Source organism: Elephas maximus, chromosome X (assembly GCF_024166365.1).
Source record: "Elephas maximus indicus isolate mEleMax1 chromosome X, mEleMax1 primary haplotype, whole genome shotgun sequence".
Taxonomy (NCBI): domain Eukaryota; kingdom Metazoa; phylum Chordata; class Mammalia; order Proboscidea; family Elephantidae; genus Elephas; species Elephas maximus.
This window is the reverse complement of record NC_064846.1, coordinates 51,387,543-51,407,077: the sequence shown is the minus strand read 5'-3', so window position 1 is coordinate 51,407,077 and position 19,535 is coordinate 51,387,543. Positions and strand designations below refer to the sequence as shown.

The 19,535-nt window shown below is 41.0% G+C and overlaps 1 protein-coding gene across 3 annotated transcripts in view; it reads left to right on the top strand.

Annotated features, from left to right (window-relative positions):
* The window catches only part of RNF128 (ring finger protein 128), a 125,352-nt gene that overhangs the window by 28,845 nt on the left and 76,972 nt on the right, over positions 1-19,535 (top strand). For 2 of the 3 annotated variants that reach the window (XM_049873158.1, XM_049873160.1), the window contains exon 1: positions 18,529-19,244. The exons of the other annotated variant lie outside the window; for it this stretch is intronic. In XM_049873158.1, coding sequence (XP_049729115.1) covers positions 18,752-19,244 — 493 coding nt within the window. In that variant the 5' untranslated portion in view covers positions 18,529-18,751. Of the gene's footprint in view, positions 1-18,528; positions 19,245-19,535 lie in introns of those variants that run through there. 3 annotated transcript variants of the gene reach the window in all.

The following is a 19,535-nucleotide window of genomic DNA, read 5'->3' as shown; positions in this document are numbered from 1 at the left end:
TACAAGTTGATAAAGGTGAGGTAACCCTGGGTCATATGGACCCAAAAGAATTCTAAATACTTGTATGAATATTTTCTTGTCTTGTCTGGGTTAAGGGAAATATTTGATTATAGCTCTTAATTATAGCTTTTAATCTTAATCTGTAAAGTCAGCAAAAAAGAGGAAGACCCTCAACAAGATGTATTGATACAGTGGCTGCAACAATGGGCTCGAACCTAGCAATGATTGTGAGGATGGCGCAGGACCAGGCGGTGTTTTGTTCTGTTGTACATAGGGTTGGTATGATTCAGAACTGACTGGACGGCACCTAACGATAACAACAATCTCTACTAAATTTACTTTCAGATGATTGTAGTTATTACCTAAATTGTATTCTGATTTCTGACAAGCTAAACAGTAAAGTATCATGTTCGACTGAAATCCATGTTTTTAAAAAGGATCATTGCAATTATTTTAATGTGGGGTTTTCCTGTCCTTGAGTCGGTTTCACCCTTGTCTTTGACATGCTGCTAACACGGATAACAAAAGAAAAGCAATGAAGACTGACAAACACCAAAAAGCAAATTCCCAGTGTTCCAAGCACTACTCTTGCACTTGTTATTATTTATACCATTAAAGTGGCATAAATAGTTGAGTATGATGTTTGAGAAAACTCAGAACAGCTATTTAATTGAGGGAATTAAATGAGTCCAGAAAAATTTTAAGTTTGATTAAATGGAAAAATTTTGAGGTATTAAATGCTGACCGGGATGACTGAGGAAGAAATTCATTAATAAAATAACCAGCTATCTTCTGGCTGATTTCACTTTTTGAATGTCAGTTGACACTGGTGACTGTAGAAAGAATAGTTTCTCTAAGTTCTGTCTAGTTTCATGATTTGCCTCTTCTGAAATGAAAAGTAGGAATATGTGGTCAACCAAAATGTGGCTGATATGTGTACAGTTTATACAACTGTACTGTGGACAATCCCATTTAACTGTGAAGAAAGTTGTGGGGAAGATATTTGTTGGGTATTTTTTACTTTATCACACAGATTGTTGAAAAATATTTTGATCCATGACGAATATACAGATAATTTTTACTAAAGAAAACACTGAATCTGATTCCCCATTGTCTTCCAAAAGTAAGATACCCACTTAATTTATAGGACTATGCACTTATTTATAGAATTAAGCCTCAGACAAAACTCCCACAGTGGTATAGGGGTAGAAATACATCTTCGTAAACCCTGCAAAGATCTGGAATTAACATCAATCTCTTCACAGGTATCCTCTTGTGGATGGTTGATGTGTTTAGGTAGCTTACATATTTCTGGAGGTATTATCTGACAATAAGATCATCTTGTTTCATAAAACATGGGGAAATTCCTAAGCACTTAACCAAGGCTTAGATTTGTTGGGCCTAGATGGTATTTTAAACCTTTCTTTTGAAACTAGCTAAATGAGTCAGACCTATCTGTGCCAGAAACACTTGTTAATTTGTTTTTAGGGTGTATTCATCACATGAAGTCATAGTTACAGTGGAATTCCTTTCTTCAACCCACTGTACAACAGGATGACACAGCGCTTTTCTGTTCTAACCTTATAAAAGAAAGGCCCAGCAGAGGGCATGTTGAGCATTTTTATGGCTAATCCAAACACCTTTGTACTTAAACAGATTTAAACACTAACTTGCTATAATTGGCATCTGAAGTGAAATTTCCTATGTGCTCTGACACCATATGGCAACTCTTCCAATTAAGAGGGCACCAAGATACTCAGTCAAGGTCAGCCAAATAGATTTGAATGAAACAAAAATCAATCTAATTGATTACTTTAAAACCAAGCACCTTGAAGATGCGAATAAATTCCAGGAATGAATAAGACCAGTGAGGCCATAGATTCTCTTTAGTGGTTACATGCTCGTGGGAGTAAGGTGATACACAGAATGTAAATATGCTAAGTTATGCCATTAATGTAATTATCTGCAGGCACCTAGTTCACTGGTCTGGCAGTGTTTAAATCTCAGGCTAACTTTCTTTAATAACTCAGCATACTTCAGAATTACCTCTTATGGGTCTGAAGGGAATGCCTGAGTAAAACATAAGATGAAAAACGTCCGGAAAAATGCATTTCAAAGCCAACTGCAAGTGTCCTTTCTATTATTTGCTCTTTTGTATTATCTACATCACTGCTTTCCATCTAGTGGTATGCATAACCACGAGCTAACTTAATTTTTTTAAAAGACTCAAAAACAGTGACCCTGAGAAAACTACATCTTTAATACACTAATTCTGGTGTGTACGTAGGTTTAGGTGGAAAATGGAATTCATTTCAAAAAAGACAAAAAAAGTTGATTTTAATATCTGAAGAGGAAAGCAAGGATATTATTTAGATTTTAAGAACATAGTTTTTCTAATAAGAGAAAGATTATTAGTGCTTTGGTAAATGACTACCAACCTGAGGGTAATGCCCTCTGTTCCTGAATACTTGATAAACTACAATGAACCAGGAAGTCACTTTTTGCAAGACTCAAATTCCCTTACATTTTCCCCGCCTTTTTTCTATCTAAACACTTAAAATGTTACTCGACTCAGCTATTTATTTTCCCATCACAGTATTTAAAACCTTGCTCTTCTCCCTCCTTCTATTTTAATAACCCTTTGCCACAATTAGTATCATACATGTTTACGTGGCACCAAAATAACCAAAAGACACTAGTCGAGGAGAGCAACTGAGTGGCCCACTTTTTAACCAGTTATTTCAGTGTTATATAGATAAGACTAAGTCAGCTATCTCCTAATATCTCTACTCATCTGTGTCTACGCTTTCCTCCAAAAATACTTCATGCACTTGAAAGAATTCTCCCTATTTTGCAAGTGCCAGCCCTGTATTCTTCTGCCATTGAAATGATACAAATTGGGGATATATAGTCTACCTAATGGAAAGAGGATTTAAGTCAGTCCTTTGACTAAACCCAATATAAAATAAGACATTTATGGCTAAAATAGAATCTATCTCAAGAGGGGTTCTTAGGCTGAGCTCCTTGTAGGTCTGTAGATGGGCCACAGGGGTCTTTATGCAGTTGAAGTATTCTTGAAGTTATGAATACATGGAATTGTTATTTCTTTTTAATAAAGCAACTCATCGTAAATGCTCTAGAACAGCGCTGTCCAATAGAACATTCTGCAAAAATACAAACTTCTATTTCTGCAATGTTCAATATGTAGCCATGTACCACCTGGCCTATTAAGTGCTTGGAATGTGGCCAGTTCGACTGAGGAACTGAATTTTTAATTTTAATTAATTAAATTTAAATACTCACATGTGGTTAGTGACCACCAGATAGGACAGTGTAGCAGTAGATGAACATCGTTGTTATGGTTAGGTGCTCTCAAGTTGATTTTTGATCATAGCGATTCTGTGTGGCAGAGTAGAACTGCCCATGGGGTTTTCTTGGCTGTATTCTTTATAGAAGCAGATTGCCAGGTCTTCCTCCCACAGAGCTGTTAGGTGGGTTCAAACTGCCAGTCTTTCAGTTAGCAGCCAAGTACTTAGCCGTTGAGCCACCAGGGCTCCTTAGATGAATACTAACATGGGGTTATTGGATAAGCTGCGTGAAGCCCAAAAAACTCCTTGAAATTGCACGCAAAATTGTGTGTTTGTGTGTGTTGATTTAATATGTACACAGGTTTCATGAGATTTTCAGAAAGAACTCTGACCCCAGAAAAGATTAAGAACCATTATATCAGAAGTGGGCATTGTCACCCCTGTTTGGGCTCTATGTTTCCTGACAACAAAGTTAAACTAGAAATGTGTGTAATTTTATTTTATTTTTAACTTTGTGTCATAAGAAAACATCCAAATTTCCCGACAAAGAAATAATTTCCTAAAATAAAATTCAAGTAATTCATTATACATTTTTATAATCAACATATATTTCTTTTTTTAACTTTTTATTTTGAGACAATTGTAGACTCACATGCAGTCATAAAAAATGGAGAGATCCCATATACCCTTTACCCAGTTTCCCCCATAACACAACTTGCATAACTATACTATAATATGACAATCAAGAAATTGACATCGATACAATCTTCCCACCGTATTTGGATTTTACCAGTTTTACATGCTTTCATTTGTATGTATATATTTTTGTTGCTGTTGTTAGTTGCTGTCCAGGCAATACTGACTCATGAAGATCCCATGTGTGCAGAGTAGAACTACACCATAGGGTTTTCATAGTTGATTTTTCAGAAGTAGATCACCAGGCCTGTCTTCTTAGGCACATCTGGTTTGGTTCATACTGCCAACCTTTCGGCTAGTAGTTGAATGCTTAACCATTTGCACCACCCAGGGACCCTGGTATATATTTAGCACTATTGTTGTTAGATGCCCTCGAGTCGGTTCTGACTCACATTGACACTATGTACAACAGAACGAAACACTGCCCGGTGCTGCGCCATCCTCACAATCATTGCTATGCTTGAGCCCATCATTGCAACTACTGTGTCAATCCATCTCCTTGAGAGTCTTCCTCTCTTTTGCTGACTGTCTACTTAAACGAGCAGATATCCTTCTCCAGGGACTGGTCCCTCCTGATAACATGTCCAAAGTACTTGAGACAAAGTCTGGCCATCCTTTCTTCTAAGGAGCTTTCTGGCCATACTTCTTCCAAGACAGATTTATTCTTTCTGCTGGCAGTTTCCATGGAATATTCAATATTCTTCTCCAGTATCACAGTTCAATTACATCATTCTTCTTCAGTCTTCCTTATTCATTGTCAAGCTTTCAAATGCATATAAGGTGATTGAAAATACCATGGTTTGGGTCGGGTGCATCTTAGCCCTCAAAGTGACATCTTTGTTTTTTAACACTTGAAAGAGGTCTTTTGCAGCAGATTTGCCCAACGCAATGCGTCTTTGATTTCCTGACTGCTACTTCCATGGTGGTTGATCGTGGTTCCAAGTAAAATGAAATCCTTCACAATGTCGGTGTTATCTCTGTTTATCATGATGTTGCTTATTGGTCCAGCTGTGAAGATTTTTGTTATCTTTATGTTGAGATGTAATCCATACTGAAGGCTATAGTCTTTGATCTTCATCAGTAAGTGCTTCAAGTCCTCTTCACTTTCAGCAAGCAACGTTGTGTCATCTGCATATCGCAGGTTGTTAATGAGTCCTCCTCCAATTCTGACGCCGGATTCTTCTTCATATAGTCCAATTTCAGGCATGATTTTCTCAGCATACAGATTAAATAAGTATAGTGAAAGGATACAACCCTGACATACACCTTTTCTGATTTTAAACGGCGCAGTATCCTCTTGTTCTTTTCAAACGACTGCCTCTTGGTCTATGTACAGGTTCCTCATGAGCACAAATTAAGTGTTCTGGAATTCCCATTCTTTGCAACCTTATCCATGATTTGTTATGATTCACACAGTCAAATGCCTTTGCATAGTCAAAAAACACAGGTAAACATCTTTCTGGTATTCACTGTTTTCACCCAAGATCCATCTGACACCAGCAATGACAGCCCTTGTTCCATGTTCTCTTCTGAATCCGACTTGAATTTCTGGCAGTTCCCTGTTGATATACTGCTGCAACCGCTTTTAAATTATCTTCAGCAAAAATTTACATGCATGTAATATTAATGATATTGTTCGATAATTTCCACATTCTATTTGATTACCTTTGTTTGGAATGGGCACAAATATGGATCTCTTCCAGCTGATTGGCCAGGTAGCTTGTCTACCACTCATCCGTCAGTTTGTCATACTGTGGTGGCTCGCGTGTTGCTGTGATGCTGGAAGCTATGCCACCAATATTTCAAATACCAGCAGGGTCACCCATGCTGGACAGTTTTCAGCTGAGCTTCCAGACTAAGACAGACTAGGAGGAAGGACGTGGCAGTCTACTTCTGAAAAAAGTGGCCAGTGAAAACCTTACGACTATCAGCAGAACATTGTTATAGTGCCAGAAGATGACCCCTCAGTTTGGAAGGCGCTCAAAATATGACTGGGGAAGAACTGCCTCCTCAGAGTACAGTCGACCTTAATAACGTGGATGGAGTAAAGCTTTTGGGACCTTCATTTGCTGAACTGGCACAACTCAAAATGAGAAGAAACAGATGCAATTATCTATTAATAATTGGAACATGGAATGTATGAAGTATGAATTGGAAAACTGGAAGTCATCAAAAATGAAATTGAATGCATAAAGATCAGTATCTTCGGCATTAGTGAGCTGAAATGGGCTAGTATTGGCCATTTGAATCAAGTAATCATATGGTCTATTATGCTAGGAATGACAAATTGAAGGGGAATGGCATCGCATTGTCAAAAAGAACATTTCAAGATCTATCCTGAAGTACAACGCTGTCAGTGATAGGATAATATCCATATGCCTACAAGGAAGGCCAGTTAATAAGATTATTATATACATTCACGTACCAACCACTAATGCCAAAGGTGAAGAAATTGAAGATTTTTACCAACTTCTGCAGAGAAACTGATCAAATGTGCAATCATGCACTGATAATTATTGGTGATCGGAATGCAGAAGTTGGAAGAGAAGGATCGGTAGTTGGAAAACATGGCCTTGGTAACAGAACAACGCTGGAGATTGCATGACAAATTTTGCAAAACTAATGACATCTTCAATGGCTTATTTCAACAATAAATGGCAACTACAGATGTGGACCTTGCCAGATGAAATACACAGGAAATCAAATTGACTACATATGTGGAAAGAGACGATGGAAAAGCTCAACATCATCAGTTAGAGCAATGCCAGAGGCTGACTTCAGAACAGACCATCAATTGCTCCTATGCAAGTTCAAGTTGAAGATGAAGAAAATTAAAACAAGTTGAAGAGAGCCAAAATATGAACTTGAGTATATCCCACCTGAATTTAGAGACTATCTCTAGAATAGGTTTGATGCATTGAAAACTAATTACCAAAGACCAGATGAGTTGTGGGATGACATCGAGGACATCATACATGAAGAAAGCAAAAGGTCATTAAAAAGACAGGAAAGAAAGAAAAGACCAAAACGGGATGTTAGAAGAGACTCTGAAACTTGCTCTCGAATGTTGAGTAGCTAAAACGAGAGGAAGAAATGATGACATAAAAGACTGACCAGAAAATTTCAAAGGGCGGTAGCTGGAGAAGACAAAGTAAAGTATTACAATGAAATGTGCAAAGACCTGAAGTTAGAAACCCAAAAGGGAAGAACACACTTGGCATTTCTCAAGCTGAAAGAACTGAAGGGAAAATTCAAGCCTCATGCTGCAATATTGAATGATTATATGGGCAAATGAATAATTTAGGAATCCAGGCTATATGAAGAAGAATGCGTCCGTCACCAGATTTGGAGGAAGATTCATGAACACCCTGCAATTTGCAGATGACACAACCTTGCTTACCGAAAGCAAAGACGGCTTAAAGCACTTAATGATGAAGATCAAAAACTATAGCCTTCAACAAAAAGACGACAAAAAGCCTCACAACTGGACCAATAAGCAACATTATAACAACCGGAGAAAATATTGACATGAAGGATTTAATTTTACTTGGATCCACAATCAGCACTCATGGAAGTAAAAGCAATCAAGAAATCAAAAGGCATATTGCATTGGGCAAATCTGCTGCAAAAGACCTCTTCCAAGTGTTCAAAGGCAAAGATGTCACTTTGAGGACTAAGGTGCGCCTGACCCAAGCCATGGTATTTTCAGTTGCCTCATAAGCATGTGAAAGCTTGACAATGAATACGGAAAATGGAAGAAGAATTTATACCTTTGAATTATAGTGTTGGTGAAGAATATTGAATATACCATGGACTGCCAGCAGAAAAAACAAATCTGTCTTGGAAGAAGTACAGCCAGAATGCTCCTTAGAAGCAAGGATAGGGAGGCTTTGTCTCAAGTACTTTGGACATATCAGGAGGGACTAGTCCCTGGAGAAGGATACCGTGATTGGTAAAGTAGAGGGTCATTGAAAAAGAGAAAGACCTTCGATGAGATGGGAAGGCACAGTGGCAGCAACAATGGGTGCGAGCATAGCAACAATTGTGAGGATGGCGGAGGACTGGGCAGTGTGTCATTTTGTTGTACATAGGGTCGCTATGAATCAGAACTGACTTGATGGCACCTAACAACAACAACATTGCTGATAATATAGATGCATATATACCAAAAAAAAAAAAAGGCTCATAAAACATTTCTTGAGACAATTTACCCCTATTAGACTGAGTTCCTTAAGGGCAGGGACCCTCTTGTATCCATCTTTTTATCTTCCTTAGTAACTGTCATAGAACTTTGTAGACAGCAGAAGCTCTAATAAAAAATGTTTATTATTTTAATGAATAAATTGGAGAATGAATGAAATAACGGAAACTCCAAAATAGAAAATTATAATTCTTCTATTCCCAGTGATGGTTATTCCTTAACAATTTTGCATGTGAGATACCCTAGAGCATCAAGTTTCATAAAAATGTTTTATTCCTACGTTTGTATACTGACTTCAGTGATCAGATGGATTAATCTAGCACATTTTTCTCAGCAATGAAGTATTGTTTCATTGAAACTCTGCTTTTTCTTTGTTCACTGCTACCTAACATAACATGAAACTCAAGTAATTGACAATTGCCTCTGTCTTGGAGCTTGGAAACCTCTGCTTAAGATGCCTTACGTGAGGCATCTTGAAGCATTGCAAGAAGTTAGCCTGCTTCCTGGCATGTGTGTACGGAAAAGTTTTCATTCTGCTTTGAATTCAAACAAATAGAAGGCAGGATGCTGTGCCCTGAACACTGTATAGATCCCAAAGCTATCCTCTCATCAGGTCTGTAAACACCTCACCCATCATCTAAGAAAAACTAAGACATTTATGAACTAGTGGGATCATTGGAGATAAACTTGATAAGCCTCTTCTTCAAACAAACAAGAGCTTAACGCTTTCAGTTTCTGCATCCCCCTCCCACCCTTTTTTTTTTCGTATTCTGTGAAAGGCAAACATTGCAGAGCCACTAGATTGCCTCTGGTAAAAGGCCTTCTGTGGCTCTAACGGTGACAACATGCAGGCAAGTTCCAGCATATTAAGCAGTCATTGACTTCTGTATCTGAACAAGTTTGTTACAAAGTACATAGAGTATACCCATGCCATCTGCACTCAAAGTACACAGGGATAGCTTAGAAGAAAAAGTGTACCTACCCCCTTGCTAGTTGAAAGATTATCAGCTATAGGAAAAGTGATTTTATGAATGCCCGGGTGTGTATCTGGGCATTTTTTCCTTTTGGTGTACCCATTAGTATCTTTCCCTGTTAAACTTCCTATATTTTATGCTGCATGATTTGTGGTGAAGTCAAACCAAAGTAATTTTTGTAGCCATAAAATAAATACCCTTTTGTTGCAGGCCTGCTTGCCCCTTGCCTGTTTCCTGCTACCAACACAACCATAATATTTATCTGATTCTGGTGTGACAGAACTTAATTACTATGTGAGCCATGAGAGGCAAGCCAGCCAATTTTAGTTGTTCCAACTTTGTGCTAGCACCTGGTCACTTATTGCCAGATACTTGTTTACTCCAAGTTATCGGTCAATTTTGAGCCCTCGGCAGCTGCAGCTAATCCTAATGCATATAGTTGGCAGCTGTGTATTTTTGACTTTGCCCCTTGGAATACAAAGGCTGCCTTTGCCCACACTCATGCAGACTTTAGCTTCTAAAGGGCAAGCCTTAGCCTCAATAGGTGATTATGATTATGTACTACAACAGAAGTACAGTATGCTTATTCTTGAATTGCTTTTTCAGAAGCCCCAGCTTCACTAGGAATTATCAAATTATGTTCCTATTGAAAAGGAATCCCATTCTGTAGTAGGTTAAAAAAAACTTACTGCCCATGTGCATTTTTAAGAACTTAACCAGTACCGGTTGATTCAAGCTGATTCTGACATAGGGTTTTCAGTGGATGATTTTGTGGAAGTAGATCACCAGTCCTTTCTTCCGAGGTACCTCTGCGTATTCTCAAACCTCCAACCTTTTTGTTAGCAGCCGAGTGTGTTAACTGTTTGCACCATCCAGGGACTCCTTTTAAGAACAACTCCTCCCTAATTTACAAAAATGATATTATCCATGCCTGCCAGGCCCACTCCCTTCTACAGCTCTTCTGTCATTTGTCCTAGGCGGTGACAAGATCACAGATATTTATATTAGATATACTATCTGATTTGTTAGCCTTTAATGGAACGTTAAGTGATTCAAAGTATATCTATACAGACAATTTTTTAAATTATCATTATCCCTATTTTGTCATCGAGAAAGAAGAAATAGAGACTTCCTTGGTATCATGCAGACAATCAATAGCAAAGCTAAAAATAAGAACAGAGACTGGAACAGGGGAGTTCTGTGGATCTAGTCTACTGAGATGCATACTAGATCTAATGAATGGAATAGAAATAAACCTCAAATATGTGGTCATATTTGTATGGCACACTCCATTATAAACATTTTTCTCATCTTCCACAAGTCTTTGTTTTTCTTTGTTTTAGTTAACATATACATAAACTCTCTCATGGTCACAAATTTAATTCTTTTGGAGTCTTCATCTTGCTAGAAACCTGAAAAGGAAAGATAGGAGACTGCGTGACATCGGATGAGTTTCCCCACTAGGTTGTCCTGATACCACCAAAAACCAAACCAAACCTGTTGCTGTCGAATCGATTCCAACTCATAGAGACCCTATAGGACAGAGTAGAACTGCCCCATAGAGTTTCCAAGGAGTGCCTGGTGGATTCGAACTGCCAACCTTTTGGTTAGCACTTAACCATTGCACCACCAGGGTTTCTTCTTGATACCACAGTGGAGGGTAAAGACTACTCATCTCCAAAGCTCCTTCCAGCACCTCCCATGCCCAGCTTTCTGCCCAGGCCATTTCTGCCCCCATGCCTTGGGCTCTTACCCACTCATCCCTATTCAGCAACCTGTGATCCTCTCAGTCATCTCCCTAAACTCAAGATTGCTACTCTGATCCCAGGTAGTCTTCAAGTGGGCACTGTAACTGAGTTCTCTGAAATGTTCTCCACCAACATAATTCCTTTCTGTACTAGCTTTCATCATTGGGCATCGTGATGGTTTAGGTTGTGTATCAACTTGGCTGGGCCATGATTCTATGGTTTGGCAGTTATGTAATGATGTAGTTTGGTAGTTATGTAATGATATAGTTATCCTCCATTTTGCTATATAATGTAATCACCTCCATGATATGATCAGCCAATCAGTTGTAAGGGGAGTTTCCTCAGGGTGTGGCCTGCATTCAATATATACGGATGTTCTGGCAAAGCTTGCTGGCTTTTGATCGCTCTGGATCCTGCATCCGGCTTGTCATCATCTGACCTTCGGCTCTTGGGCCTTGAGCCAACGGCCTGGCATTATTGCCTGCTGATCTTGGATTCATCAGCCCCCTGCAGCTACGTGAGTCAGGAGAAGCCTCCGGCCTGACACTTGACCCATATGTACGCTTCACTGGTTTTACTTCTCTAGAGAACCCAACCTAAGACCAAAACCCAAAAACCAAACCCACTGCCATGGAGTTGATTCTGACTCATAGCGGCCCTATAGGACAGGGTAGAACTTCTCCATAGAGTTTCCAAGGAGCACCTGGCGGATTCGAACTGCCAACCTTTTGGTTAGCAGCCGTAGCACTTAACCACTACGCTACCAGGGTTTCCCAGCCTAAGACAGGCATAAAATATCCTTTCCATACATAACACATGTGCAGATATACTCCTCTCCACACATTCATGTGAGTGAGCCTGTACAACTGAAGATGCAGACATTTATAAATGACTATAAGGCACTTGACCAGATGTATTCTCAATCTCTGTTATTTAGGATTTCTGTGGCTGCTCAGCAGAACATCAGAATACTCTTATGAGGGGAGTTTTAGTATGCTAAATATATTACTGGATGTGCCTGAAAAACACCCATTCTTTTCACCTTGTAATAATATCCTTACTATGTATTTGAAGAGGTAGCATAGCAGAGTGAAAATGGCATGGAATTTCAAGTCATACATACCCTGGTGTGAATTACAACTCTGCCACTTACTAGCCATGTGATCTTTGGCAAGATACTTCACCTTTGTGAACTTCATTTTCCTCATCTGAAAAATCAAAATTATAATAGGATATTATTACTTCATAGGACTGTTGTGACTATCAAATGACATAATGCATGTAAAGTGTCTGGCACATAGTAGGTTCTCAATTAATGTAAGTTTCCTTCCTACCTTTACTTTTGAAGGTAGTGTTGATCTCCAGGTCTTTCGTCCCATGGGGCAATTGTTGGGTTCGAACCTCCCACCTTTCAATTAGCAACTGAACACTTAACCATTGCACCACCAGGGCTCCTTCTCTTAAGGATTGCAGCCTAGGAAACCCTATGAGACAGTTCTACTCAGTCATATAGGATTGCTATGAATTGGAATCAACCCAATGGCACACAACAACTGTTTGTAAAGCCTCTCTCTAAAATTCTGTTCTTTCTTTGGGTGCATGAAAGTTTTGCTTAAAAAAAAATCACCTATTTTCTCATGGTTGTATACCAACTTGAGCTGACCAAGGTTTACCTGTATTTGTAAACAAGTATGCTGTGGCATCACATTTTGGATTTTTGTTTGGGTTAGTTTGGTTTGGCTGCTCCCTCTCTCCACACTCCCATTATTTTCTTCTTGCTACCTATAGAGTAGCTGCCTAGAATGGACATTTTGTTGCCATCCCTTCTTTATATATTCTCTACACTGATATTGTTGAGCTGTATAGCCACAGCATTTGTTAGACACCCAAGCACTAGTTGTCCCAGGTGGTGCCTTGCTAGTCATTTAATGGTAAGAAGCCAGATGTGATGTCTCATTTCTTGCAGACATAAATTTAAACGCTGAACACTATCGTCCATCTCCATGCCACTGCAGAAACTCAATGTGATCAGAAACTTAATCTGCCACAGTGGTGTCCTGCTGTTGCTCCTGCAGGCTGCTGCTGTGTTTATCAGTTCAACATTAGATAGCGTACTGCTCAGGGCATCTTTCGGTTTGGTATTGCTGATACAGATATTTGACAGGGTAGCATTTGGAGAAGGAGCCCTGGTGGCACAATGGTTAAGCGCTTGGCTGCTGACCAAAAGGTCTGCAGTTCAAACCAACCTTTCCTAGTACAGCCTAGGAAGCCCCATGGGGCAGTTCTACACTGTTATATGGGGTCGCTATAAGTCAGAATTGACTCAACGGCACACAACAACAACAACTGCCTTTGTGATAGGATTTAAGGAATTCAGAAAGGCTCCTGGCCCAAATAGCTCCCTTACAGGTCACAGTGTCTGAAACACAAACAAGAAATAGTTCACTTGAAGTTTCTTTGGGATAAGGCGATGTTAAAATGTAAATGCCACTCTCCAGAGGAAAGATACTGCGTCATTACAGGTCATAAATACTTAGAGTCAAACCTGTGTCAGAATCCTCATTCTGTTACTAACTATATGATCTTGTATAATTTATTAACCCTCTCTTCTGTAAAACGGGGATAATAATAGATAGCTGTGAGGATTAAATGAGATAATGCATGTTACCAAAAAAAAAAAAAAAAACTGTTGCCATCGAGTCAATTCTGACTCATAGCGACCCTATAGGACAGAGTAGAACTGCCCCATAGGGTTTGCAAGAACTGGCTATTGAATTCAAGCTGCCGAACTTTTTGGTTAGCAGCTGTAGCTCTTAACCACTGTACCACCAAGGCTCCAGTGCTTCTCAAAAGCTGGTGTGCATACCAATCACCTGGGGATCTTGTTAAAGTGCAGGTTCTGATTCAATACGTCTGAGGTGGGACCCGAGATACTGTATTTCTAATAAGCTCCCTGATCCCTGATGAAGCAGATGCCCGTGATCAACATACGTCACTCTGAGTAGCAAGGTTCTGTTGCAGCTTGAAAATAACTCACAGTAAAACAACGGGATATGGCTGGGGAAAGCAAGAGGGTTACTCATTCAAGCCTCTGTAGAGTGGAAGGAACTTGATGCAATCATGATTTACAGTCTGGTTCTTAGTTTTGTAAGCTTTGAAATGTGATTGGAAGCATAACCAGAGACTGGGCTCCTGGGCACTGACTCACACTTAACCAAATCCACAAGAGACCAATATATAAACCAGAATGCCAACTGATTAATTTATAATGAGAAGTATAACTTCCAAGTGGACCAGATACTAGTGTTTGCTGATCAGTGCATTATCTCCCCGTAGGCATATTTGCATGGGGAGCTAAATGATAATAAGAAGGTTGCTTGGTGAGGATAGACTCAGAGCAAGGAGTTCATAGGATGATTTTAATTGTCCACGTCATCAAGTTATGATAGCTTGATGCCTCCATCTCCACTATTAGGCTAGACCTCCAGAACAGTACTGAGACATTAGCTTTCTCATCAGCCTCTCTGCCTCCAGCCTTGCCCTCACATAATCTTTCTTGACAATGTATCTAGAACAACCTATTTTAAGTTCAGATCTGATCTTATCACTCATTTGTTCCACTGATTTCAATATAAAGTTCACAATTTCAAACTTGTTATTACAAAAAGTTGAAAAAAAATAGTACAATGAACGTGCATATACCCACCATCCAAATTCAACAATTGTTATCATTTTGCCATATTTGCTCTATGTGTGTGTTCATATGCATGGGTGTGTGTGCAACTGAGTCCACAACTCTTTAAACACTTTTAAGAGTTTTCTGAACTCTTCCTGTTCTAGCTCAGCCTACTTGACTAACTTCACTTCCCCTTTGCACCCAATATCCCAGTCATAAAAAACTACTGAATGCTAGTTCCTTGAATATTTCCTGGTGTTCTCATACCATATGCTGGTTCCTCTGCCTGAACATCCTTACTCTCTTCTTTGCTTGGGTAATTCTACTTGTTCTTAAAGACTCAACCCTACCTATGTGTCCATAGCCCTCAAAACATTGTTCCCATAACACAAGCATAACATATATCACATTGTACTGTTATTTTCTGTTTACCTCACCGACAGTCCCACTAAACTTTGAGCTCATTGAGACCAGGGACTCTTTCTTTTGTTTCTGTAAACTCCCACCTCTCCAGCTCCTTGAACATAGTAGGTGTTCAGAATCAGAAAATCCAACAGTCTACAAACAGTTCTACCTAGTTGCATCTTAAATCCATTGCCGTCAAGTCGATTCCAACTTATAACAACCCTATAGGACACAGTAGAACTGCCCATTGGGTTTCCAAGGCTAGAATCTTTATGGAAGCAGATTGCCACATCTTTCTCCCACAAAGGGGCTGGTGGGTTCGAACCACTGACCTTTCAGTTAGCAGCTGAGTGCTTAACCACTGTACCATCAGGGCTCCCCAGTTACACCATCAAAAAAAAAATCCAAAACCCACTGCGGTGTAGTCAGTTCCAACTCACTTAAAACCCTATAGGACAGAGTAAAACTGCCCCATAGGCTTGCCAAGGCTGAAATCTTAACGGAAGCAGACTGCCACATCTTTCTGCCCCAGAGCAGTTGATGGGGTTCGATCCACTGACCTTTTGGTTAGCAGCTGAGCACTTAACCACTGCACCACCAGGGCTCCTTAGTTTATATCATAAAAAAAAATTTTCATAGGCACCTCAAAATCAACATGTCTAAACTGAACTTATCTCGCCTCCTTGCCTCTCTCCACATATAAAACCCTGCTCCTCCTCCTGTATTCCAATTGAACACCACCCAGTTTTCTAAACCAAAATCTCAGAGTAATCCCTAACTCCTCCTTCTCTTTTATCTTCTAAGCCAAGTCCTATTGATTCTATCTCCAAAATGCATTCCCTGTCTACTTCTCTCCATTTCCACTTCCAGTCTAATCTAGGATAGTTTCATCTCTCACTTGGAGCACTGCCAACAATCTTCTATCTGGGTTCCCAGCTTCTACTCTTGTCCGCTCCAACATATTATCCAGAAAAGCCATAAAAAAAAAAAAAAACCTGTTGCTGTAGAGTTGATTCCGACTCACAGAGACCCTATAGAAAAGCCATAGAGATCTCTAAAATTCAGATCTGATTACATCACTCCCTGCTTAAAACCCTGATTATATCATTCCTTGTTTTTGGATAAAGTCCAAACTCCCCAGCTCTTCCAAAGGACCTCAAGAACCGGGCCTTGTATACTTCCCCAACTTTGTCTCTTACCACTCTCCTTATACTTTAGGATCTAGCCATTTTGAATTATAGGGCCTGTAGTTTCCCAACATTTTCTGTTTCATGCCTAGTTGCCTTTCCTTGTGTTGTTCTCTGCCTAGAAAGCTAACTCCCTGACAGGTAAAACCTTCTCTGGGAAGCTTTCCCTTACTTCCTGGTCTGGGTTAAGTGCTTCTTTCATATTATCCACTACTGAGGTATCCACTGTGTATACCTCTATCATAGTATTTACACTATGTATGTAAGAAGAATATCGAATATACCAAGAACTGCCAAAAGAACAAACAAGTCTGTCTTGGAGAAATGCAGCCAGAATGCTCCTTAGAAGGAAGGATGGTGAGACTATGTCTTACATACTTTGGACATGTTGTCAGGATGCATTTTACATTAGGGCTCATTCTTGGTGTTGTATAGTCATATGGGTTTTGGAAAATGCATAATGTCATATATGCACCATTACAGTATCATACAGAATAGTTTCCCTGTCCTTAAAATCCCCTGTGCTCCATCTATTCATCATGCCTTCATCCTCCTGGCAACCACTGATCTTTTCACTGGATCTATAGTTTGGCCTTTTCCACATGTCATATAGTTGGAATTATACACTGTGTAGCTTTTTCAGACTGGCTTCTTTCACTTAGCAATATGAATTTAAGTTTCCTACATGTCTTTTCATGGCTTAATAGCTCATTTCTTTTTATTGCTAAATAATACCCCAATGTATGGAGGTACCACAGTTTATCCATTCAGCTCTTGAAGAACATCTTGGTTGCTTCCAAGTTTTGGCAACTATGAATAAATTTGCTATAAACATTTGTGTGCAGGTTTTTATGTGGACAAAGGTTTTCAATTTATTTGGGTAAATACCTAGGAGTATGATAGCTAGATCATATGGTAAGCCTATGTTTAACTTAGTAAGAAACGGCCAGACTGTCTTCCAAAGTGGCTGTCTAATTTTATACTCCCACCAGCAAGGAATGAGAGCTACTGTTGCTCCACACACTTACCAGCATTTGCTGTTATCGGTGTTTTAAATTTTAGCCATCCTAATAGGTGTTCAGTGCCCCTATAATTTTTACCATCTGCCAAGCACTGTTTTAAGTAACTTACATATATGTACTCATTTAATCACCTGAACAACTCTATGAGGTAGGTATTGCTATTCCAATTTTACAGATGAGGAAATTGAGGCACACAGAAAGTAAGTTCCCCAAGGTCAAAAGTTATTCATAGCTGTCAGACACCAGGTGTATTAACTCAGTTTTATCCAACACACATTTATTGAACACCTACGATATAATGGAGCCCTGGTTGCACAGTGGTTAAGAGCTACAGCTACTGGTCTGGTCAGCAGTTCGAATCCACCAGGTGCTCCTTGGAAACCCTGTGGAGCAGTTCTACTCTGTCCTATAGGGTCGCTATGAGTCAGAATCAACTCCACGACAACGGGTAAGGTAAGGTAACAATGTAATAGTTGACAGGGTAGACAAAAACTGTACACTTAAAGATAAATCATAATGAATAGTGTCATGAGTGAATTGCTGAGGTGGGGCAGAAACTGCTTTGAGTTAATTGGAAATGGAGAAAGGTTATGTAGTAAAGGCCATGAATGGTGCGGGTGTATCCATTTGGGTAAACCTTGTTTGTGGAAGGTGGAGAAAAAGAGGTTTAGTTTTAGAGTGTGTAAAACGGGTAATTCCTTTTTGAGGACAAAGATTGCTTTAGAAGGGGTGTCTGATGCAGTATATTTACCCTAGGGTAAGGGTAAGAAGGAAATAAATCTGTTTGACGCTTATTTGGAGCAGGTAAAGAGAAAAATGCCACTTGGGGCCAGCAAAGAAGGGTTAACAACTTGCTTTTCCTGCGGGCCTCTCCCTCCACCCCGCAACTCTCCGTGCTCTCTAGAGAATCAGTAAACAGCCTGCCTCTGGCGCCACCCACCTACCCAAATTCTCCTAATTAAAACTCAGACCCTTTGCATCAGCGCTTTCAGACTTACTTTCACATTCTAGCACTTAAGTCTCAAACGCCCTTGTAGGCAAATGTTAGGGAGGGAAAATGTATTCTTGCAAATTCAAAACGGACTCGAATCCTAATCAGAAAGCTGGTTCTATAGTTCCTCGCCTGTCCATTTTTTCACAAAACGACTCAACACACCTGGGCACACGGTCACAGAGCCCACTCACTCTACTGCCTTCCCATCCTGTTACCCTTTTAAGAGGCGGATCCTGCAGTGTCCTTTCCTCCCTCCCAGCCACCTCTACCCCCAGTCGGCTGGGCGGAGCTTCAAGCTAAAGCCCCAGAGCCCGACTTGGCCTCGGCAGTGGCGAAGGAGACTGGAGCTGCGAAAAGCTGCATCTGCGGCAACATCCCTACTGGTGCTACGTGCGTCTGGGTTGCGAACGAGGTCGCGGCGCGCGCCAGCCTCTCCCCGCCCCCTCCCCACCTGGCGCACACCTGGTGGAGGCCGGGGTCCTGCCAAGCGCAAGGAAGGTGTGTGCTAGGGGCCCTTGGGAGCCGCGGAGCGCGCGCGCCATGGGGCCGCCGCCGGCGACCGGGGTCTCCTGCTGCGGTGGTTGCGGCTCTTCCCGACTGCTCGCATGGTGCTTCCTGCTGGCTCTGAGTCCGCACGCCCCCGGCTGCCGGGGGGCCGAGGCAGTGTGGACCGCGTACCTGAACGTGTCCTGGTGGGTTCCGCACACCGGAGTGAACCGCACCGTGTGGGAGCTGAGCGAGGAGGGCGTGTACGGCCAGGACTCGCCGCTCGAGCCCGTTGCTGGGGTCCTGGTACCTCCCGACGGCCCCGGGGCACTCAACGCGTGCAACCCGCATACGAATTTTACGGTGCCCACGGTCCCGGGGGACTGGGGGAACAACGTGCAAGTCTCATGGTTGGCCCTCATCCAGCGCGGCGGGGGCTGCACCTTTGCAGACAAAATCCATCTGGCTTACGAGAGAGGGGCGTCTGGAGCCGTCATCTTTAACTTCCCGGGGACCCGCAATGAGGTCATCCCCATGTCTCACCCAGGTAAGTGCAGCTGCTAAATTGCACCCCTCCAAACCCCTGCCACGTCCAGTTTCTCTTATTTTCCCCAGCGCCCTTCTTCACCATTCCCTTGCTCCAAAGGAAACGAGTGCCTTTTCTGTACCCACCATGTGGGGCAGAGGCCTCCCGTCGCCGAGATTACGCGTGGGGGCTGGGCGGAAAAAATCCTTCAGAATTTCCCTCCCTGATGGAAAAGGATAGAACAAACGGGATGCGGAGGCTGGCAAATCGGGAAGAGGGAGTTTGGGCTCTTGGCGTCCCCTTTACCAGGCA